This window comes from Sturnira hondurensis, unplaced genomic scaffold (genome assembly GCF_014824575.4).
Source record: "Sturnira hondurensis isolate 20B ecotype Veracruz unplaced genomic scaffold, ASM1482457v3 Scaffold0021214, whole genome shotgun sequence".
In the NCBI taxonomy this organism is placed as follows: domain Eukaryota; kingdom Metazoa; phylum Chordata; class Mammalia; order Chiroptera; family Phyllostomidae; genus Sturnira; species Sturnira hondurensis.
Window position 1 is genome coordinate 3,077,536 of NW_028093845.1, and position 25,269 is coordinate 3,102,804.

Genomic DNA, 25,269 nt, shown 5'->3' on the forward strand with positions numbered 1-25,269 from the left:
TAGGACTGTATAAATATAACTACTACTTAACAGTTAGGCAAGAGCTCAGTGCTGCCACTGGATAGAAACAAGGTGCCAGGCCAGATAAAGCAAGGTGGGGGCCTCAGGCCTTGTGTTTGCCACTTGTGCACTAAGTGAAGAAATAAAAGAAAAATTTAGAGACTCAACAGTGGAGAGGATGAAGCCAAGAATCAAATCAATGATTTGAGACATAAGGAAGAAAAAAAAACATTCAATCAGAACACCAAGAAGAAAAAAGAATCCAAAAAATTGAGGACAGTGTAAGGAGAGTCTGGGACAACTTCAAACACACCAACATTCACATCATAGGGGTGCTGGAAGGAGAAGAGAGGCAGCAAGAAATTGAAAACTTCTTTCAAAAATAATGAAAAAAAAAACTTCCCTAATTTGGTGAAGGAAATAAACATACAAGTCCAAGAAGCTCAGAGAGTTCCAAACAAGATGGACACAAAGATCACACCAAGATACATCATAATTAAAATGCCAAAGGTTAAAGATAAACAGAGAATCTTAAAAGCACAAAGAGAAAAGCAGAGTTACCTACAGGGGAGTTACCATAAGACCATCAGCTGATTTCTCAAAAGAAACTTTACAAACTTTACAAACTTTACAAGAAGCATTAAAAGTGATAAAAAGCAAGGACCCACAATCTAGATTACTCTGTCCAGCAAAGCTATCATTCAGAATGGAAGAGCAGATGAACTACTTCCCCAACAAGATAAATCTATAGGAGTTCATCACCACAAACCATCCTTATATGAAATGTTAAAGAAACTTATTTAAGAAAAAGATCAAAGCTATGAACATTAAAAGAGCAATAAATTCACAACTATCAACAATTAAATACAAAAAACACACTAGGCAAACAAGCAGAGCAGAAACAGAATCATAGATATGGAGACCATTTGGAGGGTTATCAGTCAGGAGTGGGAAGGGGGAGATTGGGGGAAAGGTTCAGGGATTAAGATGTACAACTTGGTAGGTACAGAATAGCCATGGGGATGTTATAAACAGTACAGGAAATAGAGTAGCCAAAGAACTTACATGCATGATCCATGGACATGAACTAAAGAGGGGGAGGAATTGCCAGAGGAAATGGGGGATGCTGGGTGGAGGGGATAAAGGGAAAAAAGTTGGGACATCTGTAAAAGCATAACAAATAAACTACATTAAAAAAACAAAGATAGTGGTGAATGTCCAAACAATAGGACTCACAAAGATTTTTAAGTGAAAAGTTATAAAAGTATATTAAGACAGGAAATACTCACATTCTAAGTTTTCAATATAAAGGTTTTCAAATTCTCTTTCTATTTGACCAAACAGTTCCAAAAGTGTACTGCGAACTGAGGAAGGCAGTTTGGAATCCTGCAGAAAAGGAAGATTTTTGTTTAAAAGGCATGAATGAATGAAGCACTCTGACACCAAGCACGAATATACATTTTCAAAAGTGAATTTTCTTGCCCTGGCCAATGTGGCTCAGTTGGTTGGAGTGTCATCCTATAAACTGAATGGTCATGGGTTCAATTCCCAGTCAAGGAACACGCCTAGGTTGTGGTTCAGTCTCCAGTCAGAGTGTGTATGAGAAGCAGATAGATGTTTTCTCTGACATTGGTATTTCTCTCCTTCTCTCTCTCCCTCCCTTCCACTCTCTCTTTAAAAAAAAAAAAAAAAGTAGTAAGTATGCCCTCAGGTGAGAATTTTTTAAAGTCAATTATCTTAAGCTCATCTTATTATCTTTACATGTTTTATTTCTTATACATAAAATACTTAAGAACTTAAAGTTTCGGCCCTGGCTGGTGTAGCTCAGTGGATGGAGTGCGGGCTGGGAACCAAAGGGTTGAGGTTCGATTCCCAGTCAGGGCACATGCCTGGGTTGTGGGCCAGGTCCCCAGTGGGGGCCATGTAAGAGGCAACCACACATTGATGTTTCTCTACCTCTCTTTCTCCTTCCCTTCCCCTCTCTCTAAAAATAAAATAAAATAGGCCCTGGCTGGTGTAACTCAGTGGATTGAGCACGGGCCTATGAACCACACGATCGCGGTTCGATTCCCAGTCAGGGCACATGCCTGGGTTGCAGGCAAGTTCCCTGCAGGGGCCAGTTCCCAGCAGGGGATGCACGAGAAGCAACCATACATTGACATTTCTCTCCTTCTCTCCTTCCCTTCCTCTCTAAAGATAAATAAATTTAATAAATAAATAAATAAAATATTTTTTAAAAAGAACTTAAAGTTTCAAATTTCTGTAGATAAAACTAAAATCAAATTGTATAAATGGTTACCTAGGACAATATGGAATTCAAGAATAAGCACTTCTTCAGAACATAATTTTTCTTTTTATGAGAGAGGAAATAAGTGTACTTTATTTTAAAACTTTTATTTTTTAAATAAAAATAAAACTTTTATTTAAAAAATTTATAGAGAGGGCATACAGTTCTCATAAATATTAGAAATAGCCTTTAAGTTCTACCATAGAGTATTATAAATTAATTGTAATGTTATGTACTAATATAAAATGTGCCTCACATAGTCCTCATGTCCACTGTTGCTTCAAGCAAAATATTTTCTATTATTCTATGTAATACCTAAAAGATTACTGAGAAGACAGAAAAAAGAAAAATGTTCACCTGTAAAAGCCAAGTGTCAGTTAAATGAGAGCATTACAGCGTGAGTCCCAGTAAGCTGTCGATGCCTGCGAGCCACAGCACACGCTCTGCACAGATCAGTCCATCTAAACCTCATGAGAAGTCAGTGGAAGAAGCAACATCTCACTTGAATTTTTAGGTACAGTCAAACAAGTAAGCAGTGTCCTAGGTACCAACTGTGTTGACAAGCATTTACCTTCCAGACACTGCTAATAACAGGCAGACTAACACAGTCTACATTCTGCTCTAATCCCCTGAAGACATGATCTGTAATCAGGCATGTCCAACCTGCAGCCCACAGGCCACATGTAGCTCAGGATGGCTATGAATGCAGCCCATCACAAAACTGTAAATTTACTTAAAAATGCTGAGATTATTTCGTGATTGCATATTGCAATTATTTAACATCTGGCCCAAGATAACTCTTCTTCCATTGTGGTGCAGAAACGCCAAAATGCTGGACACCCCTGCTCTATATAGTATAGTATTTTCTATGTGACCTCATCCCAGCATTACAGTATTTTCAAACAAAATTCTTAATAAACATTGCAATATTTCTAAAGTAATGTTTTAATACTTAACTCCTGTCAGTGTAATTTTCTAGGTGATTTTTCAAATTGATATATAGCACAAACTTTTTTATATCTAATGAGTTGCAAATAAAAAGTTACAGGTAACATATATTAAATTCCTTCTCAGATTAATTTCTTGTCACCCTGATGTTAATGGTGACATCAAAACTAAAATGTCACCATTAAATTAATGTCACTTCATAAAAGAATTTAAGGCAAAATGCTCTGGCTGACGTGGCTCAGTGGATTGAGCACGGGCCTGCGAACCAGACAATCGCAGTTTGATTCCCAGTCAGGGCACATGCCTGGGTTGCGGGCCAGTTCCCGGAGGGGGCAGGTGCATGAGAGGCAACGGTACATTGATGTTTCTCTCCCTCTCTCCTTCCCTTCCCCTCTAAAGATAAATAAATAAAATTTTAAAAAAAGGAATTTAAGGCAAAATGATCAATAATGACATAAGCATTTTGGCAGTATGTTTTGAAGTAATCACAGAATGCTCAAGTAAATTTTACAAGCTACTTGAAAATATATGTGAAGTCACTTGTTTACATGCTGAATCTGGTAGGATTGATTAATGCAGTCTCTCTCAATTCCCATCTAAAATATCAATAAAACATATGGGGAAAAAAAAAAACTTAGCCCTGGCTGGTGTCACTCAGTGGATTGAACTTCAGCCTGAATATCACAAGGTTGCTGGTTCAATTCCCAATCAGGCCACATGCCTGGGTTGCAGGCCAGGTCCCAGGTTGGTGGGGCATGCAAGAGGCAACCTATTGATGTATCTCTCACGTTTCCCTTCCTCTCTTTCTCACTCCCTTCCCCTCTAAAGTAAATAAATAAAGTCTTTTTAAAAATGAAAAAATAAAAACTTAAAGAGTAACAATGAAAAATAAAGTAAACCATCACAATTAATGTATTACTGCTTAATACACTGTCTGCCCGGCCTTGTGGCCTTTGCATAGTCTCTTCCCTTCCCATGCCATGTTCTTCCCAAACCCCACATTCAGCTGGCCCCTCTCATATAAGTGTCACTTGTTGGAAGCTTTCTGACTCCCAAGGCCAAATCTCCTCTCACGTGTATCAACTTTAACTCACCTACACCCATAACGTTTAAGATCCTTATTCAGCCATTGAAATGTTACATTTACTTAAATAGTAAACACCTCTTAATATAAAATGTAGTTGTAATGACAAAACTAAGATGTCACCATTAACATTACTTGATAAAATAAAGACAATCAGGAAACAACATGCTGTGAAATGAGAACTTTTCCACTGGAAGGCAAGCAGGGCTGAGTGAGCACTCCCGAAGGACCTCCTCCTGACCTTTCCTAACAGCTCTCCTACTGCCATTTGACTTCACAAACCCTGAATTGAGGAGCTGAACTTCTAGTATCACTTGAGAAAAGTCATGACAGAGAAGCTACTAGTTCAGTAAAGTGCATAAAGGGATTTGCATTTTACAACAGCCGCGTGAACCTGGACACAGGACCCATCAGTGATCCATGTGCACAGATTCAGGAGACCCCTGCAACTACAGACCTCCCATCCCTGCACTAAGCACCACTTTCTAAACTACTTCCAACTCATGAATCTAAGAGTTTAACTTACTGTAGTCCCTTCACACTAATCTTCACTACTGATACTGCTCCCCAACAACTCAAAGAAGATGACTGTAACCTCATGCAGAAAGTGATTACCTACTATTCAATTCAAACCCACTGGTAATCAACCACCTGTACTCTCAGACCCCTCTACTCACACCCACCATGCCAACTGCTTGCAGCCCACACCATCACTACCATCCTCCCACTGCTGAACCAGGCAAAGCACCTCACACCAGCCAACCAGGACACTGTACTCATCGACAGGTAAGCACCTTTTAAGGAACACTGGAGACACCAAAATGAGGGCTGAAGAGCAATGCTGGGCTGTGCAGCTCAGCATTCTTTAAGGTCTTCACAAAGGGTTACCCTGAGATCCAATTACTGCACTTATGCTACATCATAATGGCGGGCAGGCACTCAGAAAGCCAAGAGAAGAATGCATGTACTTCATATTGGAGTTCACGCTAGGAGGTACTAGCAAAGGTGGTAGAATTTTTACTGCTAGAAATGTAAGTAAATCTGCCCTGGCTCGTGTAGCTCAGTGCATTAAGCTCGGGCCTGCGAACCACACAATCGCGGTTCGATTCCCAGTTAGGGCACATGCCTGGGTTGCGGGCCAGTTCCCAGCAGGGGACTCACGAGAGGCAACCATACAGATGTTTCTCTCCTTCTCTCCTTCCTTTTCTCTCTAAAGATAAATAAATAAAATCTTTAAAAAAAAAGAAATGTAAGTAAATCTAACAATTAAAAAAACATATGTCCTGGCCAGTGTGGCTCAGTTGGCTGAAGCATAGTCTCATAACCAAAGGGCTGTGGGTTCAAATCCCAGTCAGGGCAAACACCTAGGCTTCAAGTTTGATCCCTGGTCCAGGAGCAAACAATCCCCAGTCTGGAAGCATTCGGGAGGCAACCAATCGATGTTTGTCTCATGTATCGATGTTTCTTAGTATTGTCTCAGATAACCAAAACTTGCACTATAGAATAAAAACTACACTATAGAATAGCACAAAGAAAAACTAATCTAAACTGTCCACCCACTTATTTATTATTATTATGTACTATAAAAACATTACTTGGGAATTGAATCCTGTCACTCTGTAGGTTACTGTATTTGACAATAACTTTATATCTGGGGGTGATGGAGTTGGGTTTGTTTTAGTTTTGGTTTTTCTTTGGTAACCCACACTTTTCTCTATGTTAGAGGCCTTGTATGCTTGGTTATTTCTGGAACATTACAAATATGCTTAGCACTAACTTACTTGTCCTTCCAACATCTCTCTTGGTATACCCGTCCTCTCCTGCTCCGAGCTGTTAGTTCTTCGTATAGAAAGGCTATGAGATTTGCGTTTCTGTTTTGCTTGGCGCGCAGCTGAACAGCTCCCGCTTTCTGTGGGCATTACTTCCACAAGGTGATATCCTGGTCACTTCTGCAATAAGCTAGACAAAAGCAGGAAAAACAAGTATACTTTATTTCTGATTATAGCAAACTAAAATGAAGAAAAATGAGTGGACGAGGCAATGGCTATTTTTAATTCCAAACTTCCTTACTATGGTTAACATTTACTATGTAATTTAGAATACCACAAATTAACATTTTAAAATAGAAACCATGGCCTTTGTTAAAGAACTAATTTTTTTATCAAATTCCATTAAGATGTTTTAAAAATCAAATAGCAATGAAAAGCTTAAAATATAGAACAACTCTTCCTTGACCAACTTTTCCCAGGCTCAGCCTACTTCCTGGGAGAACCAATTCTAACTGCATGTCCTAGACTACAAATTGTAGAGCAGTAACTTTCAACTGGTGTGGCACAAGAATTTTTAAAACATGCAGTACCTGACCTTTTTAGTCAGAGGCACTGACCTCTTTTCCCTTAGACTGTCAAATAAAAAAATGACAATAGCCAACACAACAATAGCCATCCAGTGTGAATAAATCAAATACATACATATTTTTGTCAGATCAGTAAAATAAATTTTGGTGTGCCACAGAATTTTAGGAATTAGTTTATATGTGTCATGAGATGAAAAAGGTTGAAAATCGCTGTCCTACAGAAATACAAATACATGCAGCTGCAAATTTTCTATTAGCCATATTTTAAAAAGTAAAAACAGGTGAAATTAGTTTCACAATGATTTATTTAGCCCAGTATGTCTAAAATAATATCATTTTCATCAATGCAAAAATACTATGGGATATTTCAGTTTGTATGCTTTAAACTTCAATGTGTATTTCCTACTCACAGCATGCCTCAGCTGGAACCAGCCAAGTTCCAAGTACTCCGATGTGGTCAGGGTTGCCGTGAGACGGTACAAATTTTCATTTATCCATTTTGGATATTATTACCCATTTCTTGCTACTTCGAGTTCTTCCTCCCAATATAACCATATTACTTAGTTAACATAATTTTCTAATTATATTAACCCATGATATTTTCTTCTTCAACTGCAGATTCACATTTTGGGCATTTTTGCTCTTACTGGTCCTTCCTTCTCCCAATACATTTATGGTAGTCATGTCATTTTAAGTAATACACTTACATATATTCCTTCTTCAACTACTATCTTTTAATGTTCTCCATTCCCCACCTCTCTTTGTAAGAACGACTGCAAGTATCCAACCTTATCTTGAGGTCTCCCCCACAGCCTACCCATCTCTCAACTTTTGTTCTATCATCTGTACTCTAAATGAAAGCACAGAGTATGTGTCTTTTTGGGATTTTGAACTTAATACCCTTGAGGTCCACCCAACTTGTTGCACACACCAATAATTACTTCCTTCTGAGTCTGGGTAGTATTCCACAGAATGAATCTATGACAATTTTAACCATTCACCCCCCTGCAAAAAAATTTGGTTCTTTCCAAATTTTTACTACTACATTTAAAGCACTATGAACAGTAACACACAGGTTTTTCATGAACCTTGGTTTCCATTTGCTTTGGATGAATGCCCAAGCATGAGATTGTTGGGGTATAGGGAAAATGTGTATTTCACTTAAAAAAATTACTGAAATGTAATTCAAACACCATATAAATCACTACCACCGCCAACTTTAGGCAAGCACTAAATTACTTTCTCTACATTTAAAATTTCCTTTATTGGCCATTTCATATAAATGGAGTCACACAATTTAGAGTGTGTGACTCGCCCATGTCACAGACTGTATTAGCAATTTCTTCCTTTTTATTGCCAAATATACATTTTACTTGTTCATCAGTTGGACACTTGGTTGTTTCCATTTTTAGATTATTATAAGTAACACCACTGTGAACATTAGCATGCAAGTTTTAGTGTGCACTTGTTTTCATCTCTCTTGTGTACACACCTAGGAATGGAACTGCTGGGTCATAAGGTAACTCTATGTTTAACCATGTTTTTGTTTGTTTGTTTTTTAGACACTGTCAAATTATTTTCCAGTAAAACATACTCCCATCGGCAATGTATGAAAGATTCTTTCGCATCCTACCAGCATTTGGTTAACTATTTTTAATTTTGATTGTTCTGATAGGTATGTAGTATCTTGTCATAGTCTTAATTTGCATTTCCCTGGTGGTTAGTGATATTGAAAGACTTTTTGTGTGCTAACTTGCTGTTTGTATAGCCCCTCCAGCAAAATGCCTCTTCATATCTTTTGCCAATTTTTCTAATACAATTGTTTGGATTTTTTACTGTTAAGATTTGAGAATTAGCCCTGGCTGGTGTAGCTCAGTGGATTGAGCATGGGCCTGCAAACCAAAAGGATGCAGGTTCGATTCCCAGTCAGGGCACATGCCTGGGTTGCAGGCCAGGTCCCCAGTAAGGGGGTATGGGAGAGGCAACCACACATTGATGTTTCTTTCCCTCTCTTTCTCTCTCCCTTCCCCTCTCTAAAATTAAATAAATAAAATCATTTTGAAAATAAGAAAAGCTCACTTTCTTAAAAAAAAAAGATTTGAGAATTATTTATATATTCTTCATCAGTTACTTCTCAAATATGGAGATTGCAAAGTTTTTACCAGTCTGTAACTTGTCTTTTCCTCCCAACATGGTTTTTCACAAAGCAAAACTTAATCTGATGAAAACCAATTGATCAATTATTATATTTTTAAATTTTTTATTTATTTATAGACAGAGGGGAAGAAAGAAACATCAATGTGACTGCCTCTTGCGCGCGCCCAATGTGGACCTGGCCTCCAACTCATCCATGTGCCTGGGCTGGGAATCAAACCAGCAACCCTTTGGTTTGCAGGCGGGCACTCAATCCACTCAGCCACACCAGCCAGGGCTGATCAATTATTCTTCTATGAATCATATTTTGAATCATGTCTAAGAACTTTTCATCAACCATAAATCCCCAAAATTTACTGTTTTCTTCAATTTTTATTTAAAACTATATTTAAATGTATGAGCTATTTGGGGTTGATTTTTATACGGTGTGAAATTTAAATCAAGATTTTCGGGGCTTTGTTTTGTTTGGGGGTATTTTTGTTTCTAGTATTATCCAATTATTCCAGCACTGTTAAGTTGAGGACTATCTATCCTATACTGAACTAAGCAAGTTTTGGCATACTGGTCAAAAATCAGCTGGCTATATGCTCGTGGTATCACTTCTTGGTTGTCAGTTCTATTCCACTGACCTGTCTATCCCTCTGCCAACACCACAGTCTTGATTACTGTGCTGTCTTGAAATCAGTTAATGATTCCTGAGTTGTCTAAACTATTTGTTATTTTGCCTTTCCACCACATAAATTGAAAACAATCTTTTCCATATCCCCTGATGGGGATTTTAATAGGAATTGTGTTTAATCTGTTCATCAACTTGGAGGGAATTGGCATCTTTATGATATTGAAACTTCTAATCTATGAACACAGTTGATCTGTTTATTTAGATTATCTTTGATGTCTTTCTGTTGTAGTTTTCTGCACAAAAGTCCTCCATATGTCTTCTCAAATTTATACTAAAGTTTGTATTTTTGAGCAATTTTAATATATTTTTATTTCCATTTGCACATGTTCGTTGCTAGTATATAAAAATACAATTGGCCCTGACTTGTGCAGCTTAGTGGGTTGGGTGTTGTCCTGCCAACCGAAAGAAAGGTTATTGGTTCAATCCCCAGTCAGGGCACATACCTGAGTTGCAGGCCAGGTCCCAGCCATGGGTGAGGGAGAGGCAACCTATCTATGTTTCTCTCCCTTTTTTTCCTCCCTCCCTTCCGCTCTCTCTGAAAATAAATAAAATCGAAAAGAAAAAAAAACCAGTCTTTCACCATTAGGTATGATGCTCACTAACTGTAGATTTTGTAAATATTTTTAATCAAATTGAGAAAGTTCCCTTCTATAGTTTATATTCTGAGCATTTCAGGAAGGAGTGTTGAGTTTTGTCATGTTTTTTTCTTTTCTTTTTTTTTTTTGAGTTTTGTCATGTTTTTTTCTTAATGTGACCATGTGGCTTTTCCTTTCTAGCCTGCTAACAAGTCAATTACAGACACCATGTAATATAATGACATGCATTTTCAGTTTATACCCACTTTACCACAGTGGACAATTCACTGTTTGTTCTCTCATTTTATTTTATTTTTCCTACTTTCTTGTGGGTCACCTGAACATTTTCTAAAATTTCATTTTGATTTATCTATACTATAGTTCAAATATACCTTGTTGTAAATTTCTCTAGTAATTGTTAAAGCATGACATTTTCACAATGTATCAGTCTACTGATTATCAACATTTTATCAGTTCATGATAAAATGTAGAAACCTTAGTTCCTCTTGTCCCTGTCCCAACCCACTTCTAACATAATCATCTTAAATATTTGCTCTACATACAAAGAGAGCCACATCAGACAGTTAAGTTTCAACCTTCACACATAATGTAAAGAAGGAACATCTATTGAATTCACCAATACACTTGCTCTTTCCATTGTTAGTTCTTCCTTCCTGGTATTCCCACACTCCTTATGTCACTTTTCTGTTTATAGAACTTCCTCTACCTGTTTTTTTAGGGTAGGCCTGCTAGGAACAAATCATGTGAAGGAAATTTTCCCTTGATGTATTATTCTAAGTTGACAGTTCTTTTCCTCCAGCAGTTGAAAAATGTGCCACTTCCTTCTGCCATCTATAGTTTCTGATGAGAAATCCACTGTAAAGGAAATTGTTTTTATACTAAAGGTAATTTGGCATTTCCTTCTTGTGCCTTGTTTCATCTTTAGTTTTCAGAAGTTTGACTGTGATGTGTTTTAACATGGATTTCTTTGAGGTTATCCTGTCCAGGTTTCACTAAGTTTCTTAAAACTGTACATTTATAGTTTACCAAGCTTAAGAAATATTCAGCTTGTACCTCTTCAAATACATTTGGAGGCCCAGTCTTTCTCCTTTCTGGGATCCTGAAGACAATAATGATAAGTCTTTCTGTTAAAGTCCCCCAGGTCTCTGAGGTTGTTTATTTTTTTTTCAGTCTATTATCTGTTGTTCAGATGGGGCAATTTCTCTTGTTTGTCTTTAAGTTCACTGATTCTTTCCTATGCCCTCTCCATTCTACTATTAAGCCATCCACTAGTTTAATATATCAGACTTTTCATTTCTGAAACTTCCATTTGTTTCTTCTTTATATCCCATATTTTATTCCTGATATTATCTGTTTTTCAAGTGTTAGTAATTAATCATTAAAATATTTTTATGATGGCTGCTTTAAAATCTTTGTCAAATAACTAATATCTGTCAGCTCCATGTAAACTTGACTTATTCTCAACTTTAGATTTTCCTGGTTCTTTGTGTGACATGATTTTTTTCAATTGAAGCCTCAACATTTGGGGAACTGTGTTATCAGACTTCCAATATGACTTAAGTCTTCTATTACAGCAGGCCTCTGCTGACACTGTACCATCAGGCAAAGATGGAGACTACTTTGTTTCTGCCAAGTAGATATGGAAGGTAGATGGCAGTTAGGGCTCCCCACTCAGCCTCCATTGACCCTGGGTAAGGTAAGAGTTCCGCCACTTCCTTGGCCTCTGCTTACACCACCCTAGCTGGACCAGAAGGGTTCCTCAGTTACTGCACGCTATATGGAAGTGTGGTGAAATTCCAGACTATACTAGGTTTCCTCTGATGCCACCCCAGCAAGAAAAGGGATGGGTATGCTTTGTTATCACCCTGCAGAGATGAGACTTCCAGCCCCTCACATGGCCTTCTCTGGTAACACCCAGGAGAGTGTCGTCACTTCAATACAGCTGTCGAAGGTAAAGTCTAGTTTCCCCACCCAGCCTTTGACAGCAAAAGTTAGGGTGGGGGCTGCAGTGTTTTCTAAAAGTGTTCTGTCTGGTGGACTCTCCCTTTCCCGGTCTTTTGTCTAAAAAGCAGGCTTCTTCTTGGGGCTTCTTGTGTGAGCCATTCGGTGTTGCTGGGTTGCTGGCTTCTCCAGTCTCAGTCTGGCATACATGAGGCAGAAAGAAAGAAAAGCCAGGGAACTCAGCTCTGTGTCATTTCTCCGGCCCCAACACACAGTCAGTCTACTCTCTTTTCTCCACCTTTCAGTCTTAAATTCATTTTATATGTAATGTCCAGTGTTTTTAGCTGTACTTACAGAGATGAATAGGAAAACTACATCTGCTCCACCTTTCTTTAAGAAAAAGTCCACTCACCTTTTGTGTCTCACATTGTATGTGTAGGCTTTTTAAAATGGCAACGAGGTCTCACTTTACAACACAGGAAAGCATTCAAATTGGTCAATTCTGCATGTATGTTTTAAAATTTTGACACTCATTAATTTATTGAAATTATTTTCTGTAGCTTTATGTAGACAAAATGTAACTAAAATATTTTTTAAAGCTCAAAAATAGGAATAAAGATACTTGTAATTCTTTGTCCCTAAAATTCTTGCTTTTTTAAAAATCTTCTATTTCTCTCACTTTTTGGTATTCTGTTTGTCAAAACAAGTCACAAGGCCAATCCAGATTCAAGTAGAGACAAAGAGACTTTTAATCTCTGGATAAGAGGAGAATGAGAAAGAATTTGTAACAATCTTTAATCCATCACACCCTAATCTCATTTGTGAATTTTGGCTCTACACTTAATAACATTCTGCTTCCCTAAGAAATATCAGTGAAAAGAAGTATGTAGTTTTGTCACTTCAAATACTTAGTGGAATATATGGATATAAATAATTCAATTATTTATACACCTCTCTTAGAATGAAATCCACAGAACACAATGGTTATGAATATGAGTTTTGCCCTGGCTGGTGTGGCTCAGTGGATTGAGTGCTGCCCTGTGAACCAAAAGGTTACTGGTTCCATTCCCAGTCAGGGCACATACCCAGGTTGTGGGTCAGGTCCCCAGTTGGGGACATGCAAGAGGCAACTGATCAATGTATCACTAGTACATCCACGTTTCACTCCCTCCCTCCCCCTTTCTCTAAAAATAAATAAAATAAAATAAAAGAACAAGAGTTTTATGGTTATACAGACTTTAATTCCCCCCAATTCTTCTAAAGATTGGCTCTTTTCTATCATAAAGCCTCAACTTAAACGTTACCTCCTCAAAAAGAGTTCCCCTGACCACCGCTAGTCCTAGTACCTCATGACCCTTAACCATATTTGTACTTAGATCTAATTTGTGATTTTCTCATTCAGTGAATGCTTCCTTCCCTACATCATCAACACCATGAGGCATTGGACATGTCCACCATGGGACATGCTCATTTGTGTTCACTACTGTACTTGCAGGGCCTACCATATTGCCTGACATAAAATATATTCTCAAAGAGTTGATGAATGTATAAATGAATGAATAAAAAAACACATCTACCACTGACCAGCCATCTAACTTCGATCAAGTAACTTGATCACCTTCCTAAGACTTAGTTTTGTCATCTTTAAAACAGGAATAGCCCTGGCTGGTGTAGCTCAGTGGATTGAGCACAGGCCTGCGAACCACACAATCGAGGTTCGATTCCCAGTTAGGCCACATGCCTGGGTTGTGGGCCAGTTCCCAGCAAGGGATTCACAAGAGGCAACCATACATTGAGGTTTCTCTCCTTCTCTCCTTCCTTTCCTCTCTAAAGATAAATAAATAAAATCTTTAAAAAAATAAAACAGGAATAATAACAGCACTTAATTTCATTAAAGTCATTCATTGAATACTTGTTGATGATATAATGTGTAGATGAGCTAGGTACTAGAAATATAGTAATGAACAAAACAAACTTGGTTCCTACCTTCAGGTTGCTTAGAGTTAGGTTTTAAACCAGACATTAAACACAGAATCTTGTAACTTATTATAGAAATAAATTATGGTGAATAATTTAAATATATTATGCATATTATAAAAGAGATATACAAATATTACAGGGAGACCAAATATTAGCTACAGTTAAAAAGGTCACTGTAGCCATGGCTGGTGTAGCTCAGTGGATGGAGTGCAGGCCTGCGAACCAGACGGTCGTGGTTCGATTCCCAGTCGGGGCACGTGCCTGGGTTGCAGGCCAGTTCCCAGTGGGGGACATGCGAGAGGCAATCACACATTGATGTTTCTCTCCCTCTCGCCTTCCCTTCCTTTCTAAGGCTAAATAAATAAAATCTTAAAAAAAAAAGTCACTGTAAGGAACTGTCATTTAAATTAAGGCATAGGTAGTTATACTTTGCCTCCTCGCATAACAAAAAGGACAACAATAAATTTAAAAACAAAAAATAACCAGGACTACCAGAGAATTGAAATGTATGAAAGTCCAAGACCCAAGGAGTTAAAGTAAAAACATTATTCCAGACTGGTAGAAGGCAGCAGGGGTGGAGAGGAGGCACGCAAGGTGGCATCTGGAGGACTGGGATGGGTGAGACAGCAGCTTTACCTTTGCCTGCGGAGGAACAATTTAGGCTTTACCTAAGCCGGGAAGAAAAACTGGAGAGCAAGATAGACACGCAACCCAGGGTTCCAGCACATGGAAATATATCCTCAAAACCTCTGACTTAAAAACCTATGGAGGTTGCAGTGGCCAGAGAAACCCCCAGCCTCACAGGAGAGCTCGTTGGAGATACCAACAGCATCCTAGAATGCACACAAATCCACCCACCCAGAAATCATCACCACAAAGGCCCAATTGGCTTATGGGTAAAGTGGGAAGTAACTGAAAGCCAGCCAAGAGCCCAGCAAGCAGCACTGTTCCCTTTCCTACACCTCTCACACACAGCACCACAACCCAGTAACTGGGTTGCTCTGCCACGGCAAACACCTAAGGCTCCACCCCTTACTGCATAGCAGGTACACCAAAACAAACAAACAAAAAAAATGGCCCAATGAAAGAAAAGATCAAAGTTCCAAAAACAGAAGTGAAGAAGAGAGAGCCAATCTATCAGACGCACAGTTCAAAACACTGATAATCAGGATGCTGACAGAAATGGTTGAGTATGGGCGAAAACAGAGGAAAAGGTGAAGGCTATGAGAAGTGAAATAAAGGAAAATGTTCAGGGAACCAACAGTAATGGGACTCAAACCAATGCTTTGGAGCAGAAGGAAGAAATAAACATTCAACCAGAACAGAATGAAGAAACAACAGTTCAAAAAAAATGAGGAGGGGCTTAAAAACCTCCAGGACAGCTTTAAACCTTCCAACATCCTAATCATAGGGATGCCAGAAGGAGAAGAGGTAGAGCAAGAGCAAGAAATTGAAAACCTATTTGGAAAAAAAAAAAGGAACTTCCCTAATCTGGCAAAGGAAATACGCTTCCAGGAAGTCCAGGAAGCTGAGCGTCCCCAAGAAGGTAGACCCAAGGAAGCACACACCAAGCTACATCATAATTACATTACCCAAGATTAAAGATAAAGAGAGAATCTTAAAAGCAGCAAGAGAAAAGGGGACAGTTGCCTACAAAAGGGTTCCCATAAGATTATCAGCTGATTTCTCAACAGAAACCTTATAGGCAAGAAGGGACTGGAAAGAAGTATTCCAAGTCGTGAAAGGCAAGAACCTACATCCGAGATTACTTTATCCAACAAAGCTCTCATTTAGAATGGGAGGGTAGATAAAGTGCTTCCCATATAAGGTCAAGTTAAAGGAGTTCATCATCACCAAGCCCTTATTATACGAAACATTAAAGGGACTTATCTAAGAAAAAGAAGATGACTGAATATAGAAACAGTAAAATGACAACAAACTCACAACTATCAACAACTGAACCTAAAACAAAAGTAAACTAAGCAAACAACTAGAACAGGAACAGAATCACAGAAATGGACATCACATGGAGGGTTATCAGCAGGGAGGGGGAAAATGGGGGTAAAGGTACAGGGAATAAGAAGCATAATAGTAGGTACAAAATAGACAGGGTGAGGTTAAGAATAGTATGAGAAATAGAGAAGCCAGAGAACTCCTACGTACGATCCATAGACATGAACTAAGGCAGGGGAATGCTGGTGGGACACGGGTACAGGTGGGAGGGGAATAGAGGGGAGAAAGAAAATGGGACAACTATAATAGCATAATCAATAAAATATATTTTCAAAAATAAATAAATAAACTGAGACTTAAGAATTAGCAAGAGTTAACCATGTGAGAAATGGAGGGACAGAAACTATGTGTAAAAGCCCTGAGCCGGAAGTAAGACTGTTTTATTAGATACTAAAAACAGGTAATGTGGCTACAACACAGCAAGTAAACAACGGAGAAAATGGTGCAAAATAAGCCAGACAGAAAGGCTTAGATTCTGTTCTTTTACATTTAGGTTTTATCCTAAATTTAAAAGGGAGCCACTTAAACATTTTAAGCAATAAGAGACACTAGATTTGCATTAAAAACCCATCAGGCTGCTGTGTGAAAATATGTAGAAATAACAGGTGACTGGAAATGGGGAAGCTAATCAGGAAGTCACTAACGTAGTCTAGGTGATAAATGACGGTAGTTAGTTAAAGGGCAGATGATCAGATTTGGGGACTAGAGGAGCAGGTGGGGAAAAAGAGAGGTTAGCAAGGAGAGCTCTCATTTCTGAGAAAAGAGGTAGGTGAAATGGGAGGCCAGGGCCCCTGAGATAAGGCAGCAAGATTTGGAGAAATCAAAAACTAAACACTGAACGTATTGCGTTTGCAATGCCACTGAATATCTAAAACAACAAGGTGACTGGAAGTATACAGGTCTAGAGATGAAAAGAGAATTGGACTTTATCAATCTGTCAGAGATCTACATTTAAAGTAGATGGGCATTTTGACCCCATCATGCCTCTAGATCCAATGCTTTCCCAAGTTATTTCTTTGTAAGAAGAAAGATTTATAATGTGCATTACAGGTGAAATAGGCAATATAAAACCAAACTAATGGTCCCTTAAATGACTTATGGAAAGATTTCCAATTGAAAGATGACAGAACAAATCTTTTGATGAAATTTAGATCTGAAAAATTTGAGCTACAGAAATTAGAAGTGGTTGGCCTTGGCCAGGTGGCTCAGTTGGATGGAGTGTCCTCCCATGCACCAAGGGGTTGAGGATTCAATTCCTGGTCTGCGCATGTGCCTGTGTTGCAAATTCAATACCGAATTAGGAGGCAAAGGATCAATGTTTCTCTCTCCCTTCCTTGTTGTCTGAAATTAGTGAGCATATCCTCAGGTGGGGATTTTTACAAAAGGGGAAGGGGAGGGAAGGGAAATTAGAGATGGTAAAATAAAGACATAAAAGAAAAATTCACAATGGCAGAATCTGTAATTGATTAATTTTATACAAAAAACAAAGATTGTATTGATATTAAATTAAACAAATTTGAATTTGAATATAGATTTGAATATAACAAATCTATAGTCATAGTCATATGACTCCCATTGAACAGCAATTTAGCAGTTACCTTGCAGTTTACAAGGTATGTTTTGTAAAGGAATGATAGCAAAACACTGTGAAAGCTGTCCTGATAGGGCTTCAGAGAAAAAAGGGAACTTCACCTTTAGACATTTAAATCAAGCAAATAAAGCAGTAAAAGTTTCTTTCCTCTTTCAATAACTTCAGCACAAGCATTGTTAAGTATAAACTGAAAAGTTAATGCACTCCCAAGAGTGTTATCAGTTGGTTAAAAAAAGATTGCAATACCAACCTTCCTTTCACATCACAGATTTTCTCTCTTAATATCACGTCTCTGGTTTTTCCAGCCACTATGTCTTCAGTAGGAAATTAGTAGTCTTCTTCACAACTCATTTTTAAGATCCTCACCTTCTACCTTTCACTGAGTTTTTAATCCCTCATCTCCATGAACCACATCGTGTTCTGTTTGCCTATTTGTCACTTCACAAAACAGTCCATATCCTGGTAGTCTTTCCCCATTGATCAATTTCCAACCAAATATACATTTCCATCTATTATAAATTATAAACCTGGAAGAGGTTTTGGTTCTCCAAAACCCAACATCAAATGGAGATTTTTCACAGAGATTTTATCTTTTTGTAACTTTCTAAATTCTGTGCAATCATATCTCAGAGGTGGGTTCATGTGCCTATGCTGTACACTGTGTATTAACACTAAAATATTATCTAACAAATTCAGGTTCTGCCTCTTCCTCTAATTTCTTCTGCTATAGTTCACCATTCTTCCAGAATTAGATCTGTAGGTTCCTCTAGTTCTAACCTCTTTCAAGGTTTTTCTTCTTTTCTTGTGTTGTTAACCTGTTACAATTTTTTTACTCAAACTTTTTAAAAATTTTACTTGTCTCTTCATTAAGTCCTCCACCTCTTCCCAGCAGGCATCACTAGTCCCAGCATCACTTCTTCCCTTCACAGCAGATGGTCCATGGAGGGTGACTAATTTCTTCCCAAGAAATTCAATGAAAATTTTCATAACATTTCATTGTGAAAGCCATTAGGTAAATTCCTAGCAGGCTGAAACACCAAACTTGACAACTGAGGAGTATCAGCAGAGAGGCAATCTCAAAATTCTGTCAGCAGTCTCACCTGTTTTAAATGTTTTGTTAGTGATCAGGATACACCCTTATCAAATCTGTGACTGATACTGAACTAAGAGACACCACTAAAAGACAAATAACTACCAAAAATTTTTTAAGATCTTAATAGCAGTTTCTTAAAAAATGACCTGGACGTGGCATGTGTGGCTCAGTATTGCTCAGTTGGTTGGAGCCTTGTGGTCGTCGTATTGCCCACCCCTCCCCCATAGGTTTTCGGTTCAATTCCCGGTCAGAGCACCATAGTTTGCCATGTAAAATGAGCACTTTTTTGCCCACATTTTTGCCTGCAGTATACATGGGTATAATGATTACGTGGCATGGGTATAATAGTACAAAAACAAGTGTGTGTTATGCACGGGAGCACATTATACGTGGCAAAATACGGTATATAGGTTGCGGGTTCACCCCTGGTGAGGATGCAGATGGGAGGCAATCAATGTTTCTCTCTTTCTCTCTCAATTAATAAACATATGTTTAAATATTTTATTTATTAATTTTTAGACAGAGGGGAAGGGAGGGAGAACGAGAGGGAGAGAAACATCAATGTGTGGTTGCCTCTTGCGCGCCCCCAACTGGGGACATGGCCTGCAACCCAAGCAAGTGCCCTGACAGTGAGTGAATCAAACCGGCAACCCTGTGGTTCTCAAACCAGCATTCAATCCACTGAGCCACACCAGCCAGGGCGGATAAACATTTTTAGTGAGCCCAAAATCTAGGGTGAAATTTAATAAACGTAAAATACTGCCCTTAGAAAAACCAAGACATAATATTTAGAGAGCTTTTGGTATCACCTGGAGGTAGAGGGGAGGACTTCAGGGTGCAAGGTAGGTGCAGAGTTAAGTGAACAGTATGACACTACTATCTAGAAGAGGAAGGAAACATACTAAAAAAATATGTCTTGTGTCGAGGACTTTGCAAGAATGCGGATCATATTGTAACATAACCTTCTCAATAACAAAACAAGGCTAAGAATGGAGATTGAGGAAGTCCCTTACCTAAGGTCGCACCGCTGTTAGCCAGGAGGTCTACTAACCTCCTCTCTCCTTAGGCAGTACTAACAGAACGAGAGTTGACGGTCACTGCATTATTCCACCTCCCTCAGACACTTCACAAGTGACTGGCTGACCACCCTTTTGACCTGAAGGTGCCCCAGACTGCAAAGGAAGCTGGCAGAAGGTGCCCAGGACCCGGCGAGGAGGCCGGACCCCAGGTACGCGACTACCTGGAAATTTTATTTATTCGCTGGACGGTAATCCCAGGGTCAAACGTGTAGACCAGCACACTGGATTTTTAAAGGGCGGCAGATCAAACCTAAAGTACCGACACTGCGCTCTCCCACGCCGGCGCAGCTTCCCCAGGCCCGGCCGAGGGGCTCTGTGGAGGACCCCTCTCCCCATACCATTCCGCATCTGCCCGCGCCACTCGTGCACTGAGGTGAGCGATCTTCCCGGCAATTGAAACTGTGACGCCCGTGGCACCAGGACTCCAGGCATCGCTGCGAGGCTCAATGCACCCTCCTGGGACCTCACCCAAAGCGGGACTAGAAAAGCCAGCCAGGGTGCACGGAGTCGTTGAACGCACGGGCACGAATGAGTGCAACATAGTCCTTGGGACGGCTCAGGAAGGCAGGGGACGAACGGACCTCCACAGCGTACTCCCACCCCGGGGGAGCCGCAGACGCCTTCACCAGGGTAGCCCGTCCCGGAAGGAAGATGGCCGCCCGGGCACTCACCAATCACACCGACGCCGAGCCAGCCGCCTAGTGCCTGCCGGGCCGTGCCTTGCCACCCGTCACTTCCCTACCACACGGAGCCGGGACCGACGCGGAGACGTAGGACACTGACCCAGCCCTGATCAGTCTCCAAGACCCGGCAGCCTGACTAGCTGCACTTCCGGCGCCGTCGGAAGTCCCCGCCTCGCCCCGCTGGGAGGGGGAGGGGCCAGATGCCCCGCCCAAGACTCCGGAAACCCCGACGCCTTTGCCCTACTTCCGGGCCGCAGGAAGTCCCGCCTCGGCCCCTGAAGTTCCTCCCGGCTTCCCCCGCCTCCATGCCGCCGGAAGTACCGCTCGGGCTCAGCCGCTCAACAGAACTACTGCCTCGGCCACAGGCTACTGCCGGAAGTCCCAGTCTGCCGCCCGCGCCGACCGACCTGGGCTCTTGAGGAGAACCGGGAGTCGCTCGCGACGTCAACTAAATCGCTATGGCCCTTCCTGTTCTCCATTATCACCGGGTCCTAATTTCCTTGTCCGCGCTCGTTTGGGAAGACCCTGGGGTGTGGGGCCGCAGGTACTCACCGCGGTCGTGCCCCTTGGCGCTCGGTCGCTGCACGCTCCCATGCATCTTCCCGCAAGCCCCCCACTCTCGAGGCCAGTTCAGCCGTTCCGGCCGGCTGGGCCGCGGGCGGGCGTTGTGAATGAGGCTGGTTGCTGCTCGGAGCCTGGCGGAGGTACTATTAATATTCCAGCTTATCTGCAGAAGGTGACTCAGCCAGCGTCCTTTCTGAAGTATCCGTTCACCATTGGCTCACAAGAGAAACGAAATCAGCTGCTCACTGCGAAAAGCTTTTTCGGCTTTGAGCCAAGCTGGAAAATCTGCATAGTAAATGAGTCCAGATCCCACTGCGCGTGAAAAGCTCACTGCAGTGAATCAAGAGCATGAAAGCATTTCTCCGATCTGGGTCACCTTTCTTGCCCTTTCCTGTAAACACTAAAGCTCAGCATTCGAATTCAAGAAGCACTAATATTAGATAAGAAACAAATTTAATGTATTTGGTGGTCCAAATAACCTAAAAGTATGTGGAAGAAAACCTTAAGTTATGACTGCAGTGAGTATAATAAAAGCTTATCGCTGGGAACAATCATGTAAAATGATCCAAGGCCTTCACACTGTTGGAAGTTGGTTGTGGTAAACATTCAAGTAGCAGTTCTAGTGGTCACCTAATTTGCACAAGGATTAATGCTGGGCATTGGTCGTTGATGGAAAGCTTTATGAACCATATACAGCTAACTCACAGGCTAATGTGTGGGTTTCTTTTGCAATTCATCATCCACAGTTTGGAGGAAACTGGATATTGTTAACTGATATTTTAACTGGATATTTTAACATGCCCATCCATGTTAAAAGCATGCAATTTTTCATCGATATATTTATGATTCCACAACAGTCACTAGATAAATGAGTGCATAATGAGGTGTCACAAATCTAAGAAGGGAAAGAAATCACCACTTTCAGGGCCTACTGTGTGCCAAGCACATATTGGGTAACTTGTTTAATCCTCAAAATGATATAAAGTAAAAGTGATTCTAAATTGAATTCTAATTAAACATGAGAGTTAAAATTACTTTTCAAAATTCAGAAAGGTACTATGCAATGGAGAAAACATTAGATCAAACTCTACGTTCAGCACTGGCCAGGTAGCTGCAAGTTGGTTGGAGCATCATTCAGATGCAACAAGATTGCAGGTTTGATGCCAGTCAGGCACATGCAAGAATCAACTGGTGAATGCCCAAATAAGTGGAACAACAAATCAATGTCTGTCTCTCTCTCCTGCCCCATGTCCTCCCTAAAGTCAATAATTTTTTTAATTGAATCTAGGTTTGCATCACATTCTTTCCACCATGTATTCCTTTGATAGGGCTGCAGAAACAAAATGCCACAAACTAGGTGGTATAAGCAATAGAAATGTATTAGAAGTCAAGGATCAAGGTGTCAGCCGAATTGGTTCCCTCTGAGAGCTGTGAGGGAAACTTTCTGCCTCTCTTAACTGCTACTTAGTGATCTGGCATTCCTTGGCCCATGGCAGCCATAACTGCCGTCTTCACATGGCATCTCCTGTGTGCAGGTCCCTTCATTTGACACTCTTTATAAAAAGATCATAATTGGACTAGAGGCACATTCTACTCCACTATGATTTTATTCTAACTAATTATATTTACAACAACCCTATTTCCAAATAAGGTAGTACTCTGAGGTTTTGGGGCTAGAATTTCAACGTATGAATTGGGAGAGGGGGCACACAATTCAACTTGTAACATACCATATCCTGGAATAACTATCCATGTATTTTTAAAAAAAGGCTCATTTGTAAAAAATTCTGATTGCCATGCTGGTATCCAATTTCACGATCTTGCAAAAATTACACAGAGCACCCAAATCCTATTTTGTCATGTGCCCATCCATGTAAAAACATGTGATTTATCCCCATCATGAGGGAATAAAGCTGAATTTAGTAAGACTCCATTATGAATGTGTTTTGAAGGTAGGTTAGGTTTGCTGGGTATTCAGTCATGCTTCATCACTGATTATTTGATCTGTGCCTCAAACACCTCCCATATATTTCAGGGTCGAGCTGTTTGACATGTTCTTCGTGATGATTCTCAAGTTATTTTATGTATATGCACTATGTGATATATATACATATATAACAAACTTTTTCTTGAAGAACTCTATGTTTAGCACTTCTTTCAGATCACTGCTCAAATACACCAATTTAGAGATGTTCTCCTTATCATTTCTATTTTTGTGTTTTGGTTTTGCCTTTGGATAAGGAGACTTTTTTCAGTTATATTTTATTGATTATGCTATTACAGTTGTCCTGATAACTTTCCCCCTTTTTTTCCCTCCACCCACTCCCTCAAGCAATCTCCTCACCATTGTTCATGTCCACGGGTCATGCACGTAAGTCCTTTGGCTACTCCATTTCCTATACTGTACTTGACATCCCCATGGCTATTCAATGACTACCAATTTGTACTAATAATCCCTCACCTCTTCACCCATTTGCCCACTCTCCCACTGGGCAACCATCAAATCCCTCTCTGTTGATGATTCTGTCTCTATTCTTGTTTGCTTGGTTTGTTTTTTTTAGATTCAGTTGTTGATAGTTATGAATCTGTTGTCATTTTAATTGTCCATAGTTTTGATCATCCTCTTGAATAAGTCCTTTTAACAATTCATGTAATAATAATGGCTTGGTACTTCCGCCAAGATGGAGGCATAGGTGGAAACACTGTGCCTTCTCCCACAACCAAGTTTGGATACAACAAAAGTTTTGGAGAACTAACACACACCCAGAGGCCAGAAAACCGAATTATACGGAAGTCCGACAGCTACGAACCGTTCAACGAGGACGGTAAGATGTGGAGCCAGCAGCGGAGCTGGGTCGGGCAGGACAGACCTAGGAGCGCAGGCAGCCCGGACCTAGTCGGGGTGCGGGGCAGACTGACCAAGGTCGCACATTCGCACGCAGTGAGACGGACCACACAGGCCCCAGGGGGCAAACCCAGTGGTGGAGGGCTGACAGCGGTGGCACACTCGCATGCCGTGGAGTGGGGCGCGTGGCCCTGGTGACGGTGGTGGCTGCGGTGCTGGGGGGGGTCGCGGAGGCAGCGGGCACCGGAGGGAAGCCATTGTCCCTCTTTGACTCCGCCCCCACATACGACGTCACAACCCAGCGACTTAGTTGCCCTGCTCTGGTGAAAACCTAGGGCTCCGTTCCTGCTACTTAACAGGCACGAACAGCCCAAAGGATGGCTCAAGAAGAACTCAAAGTCCCAGAGCCAATAACTCTAAGCGACCAACAGATTGCCAGGCTCTCAGAAGCCCAATTTAAAACACTATTTATCAGGATGCTCACAGAATTGGTAGAGTACAGTCACAAATTAGAGGAACATATGAAGGCTAAACTAATTGAAATGAAGGGAGATGTCCAGGAAACCAATAGCGATGGAAAGGAAACTGGGACTCAAATCAATGGAATGGACCAGAAGGAAGAACGAAACATCCGACCAGAAAGGAATGATGAAATGAGAATTCAACAAAATGAGGAGAGGCTTAGGAACCTCCAGGACATCTTTAAACGTTCCAACATCCGGATTATAGGGGTACCAGAAGGGGGAAAGAAACAGCCACGAGTGGAAAACTTATTTGAACAAATAATAAAGGAGAACTTCCCCAGTCTGGCAAAGGAAATAGACTTCCAGGAAATCCAGGAAGCTCAGAGAGTCCCAAAGAAGTTGGACCCAAGAAGGAACACACCAAGGCACATCATAATTACATTAGCCAAGACTAAAATGAAGGAGAGAATCCTAGAAGCAGCAAGGGATAAGGGGACAGTCACCTACAAAGGAGTACCCATCAGACTGTCAGCGGATTTCTCAAAAGAGACCTTACAGGCAAGAAGGGGCTGGAAAGAAGTATTCCAAGTCATGAAATCCAAAGACCTACAGCCAAGATTGCTTTATCCAGCAAAACTTTCATTTAGAATGGAAGGACAGATAAAGTGCTTCTCAGATAAGGTCAAGTTCAAGGAGTTCATCATCACCAAGCCCTTATTATATGAAATGCTAAAGGGACTTATATAAGAAAGAGATGATGAAAGATATGAACAGTGAAAGGACAGCAAACTCACAGTTATTAACAACCACACTTAAAACAAAAGCAAACCAAGAGGACAGCTAGATCAGGAGTGGAACCATAGAAATGAAGAACACATGGAGGGTTAGAAACAGGGGGCTGGGAGGAGGAGA

The 25,269-nt window shown here is 40.5% G+C and overlaps 1 protein-coding gene across 6 annotated transcripts in view; it reads right to left on the bottom strand.

Moving 5' to 3' along the window:
- WDR37 (WD repeat domain 37) overlaps nucleotides 1-25,269 on the bottom strand; it is a 69,726-nt gene that overhangs the window by 40,298 nt on the left and 4,159 nt on the right. For 2 of the 6 annotated variants that reach the window (XM_037031974.1, XM_037031968.1), the window contains exons 1-3: nucleotides 20,473-20,667; nucleotides 6,101-6,278; nucleotides 1,290-1,386 (exon numbers count right to left, since the gene is read on the bottom strand). In XM_037031974.1, the coding sequence (XP_036887869.1) occupies nucleotides 1,290-1,386; nucleotides 6,101-6,238 (235 nt within the window). In that variant the 5' untranslated portion in view covers nucleotides 6,239-6,278; nucleotides 20,473-20,667. Of the gene's footprint in view, nucleotides 1-1,289; nucleotides 1,387-6,100; nucleotides 6,279-20,269; nucleotides 20,357-20,382; nucleotides 20,405-20,472; nucleotides 20,668-21,036; nucleotides 21,358-25,269 lie in introns of those variants that run through there. The other 4 variants (XM_037031969.1, XM_037031970.1, XM_037031972.1 and 1 more) reach the window with 4 other exon arrangements.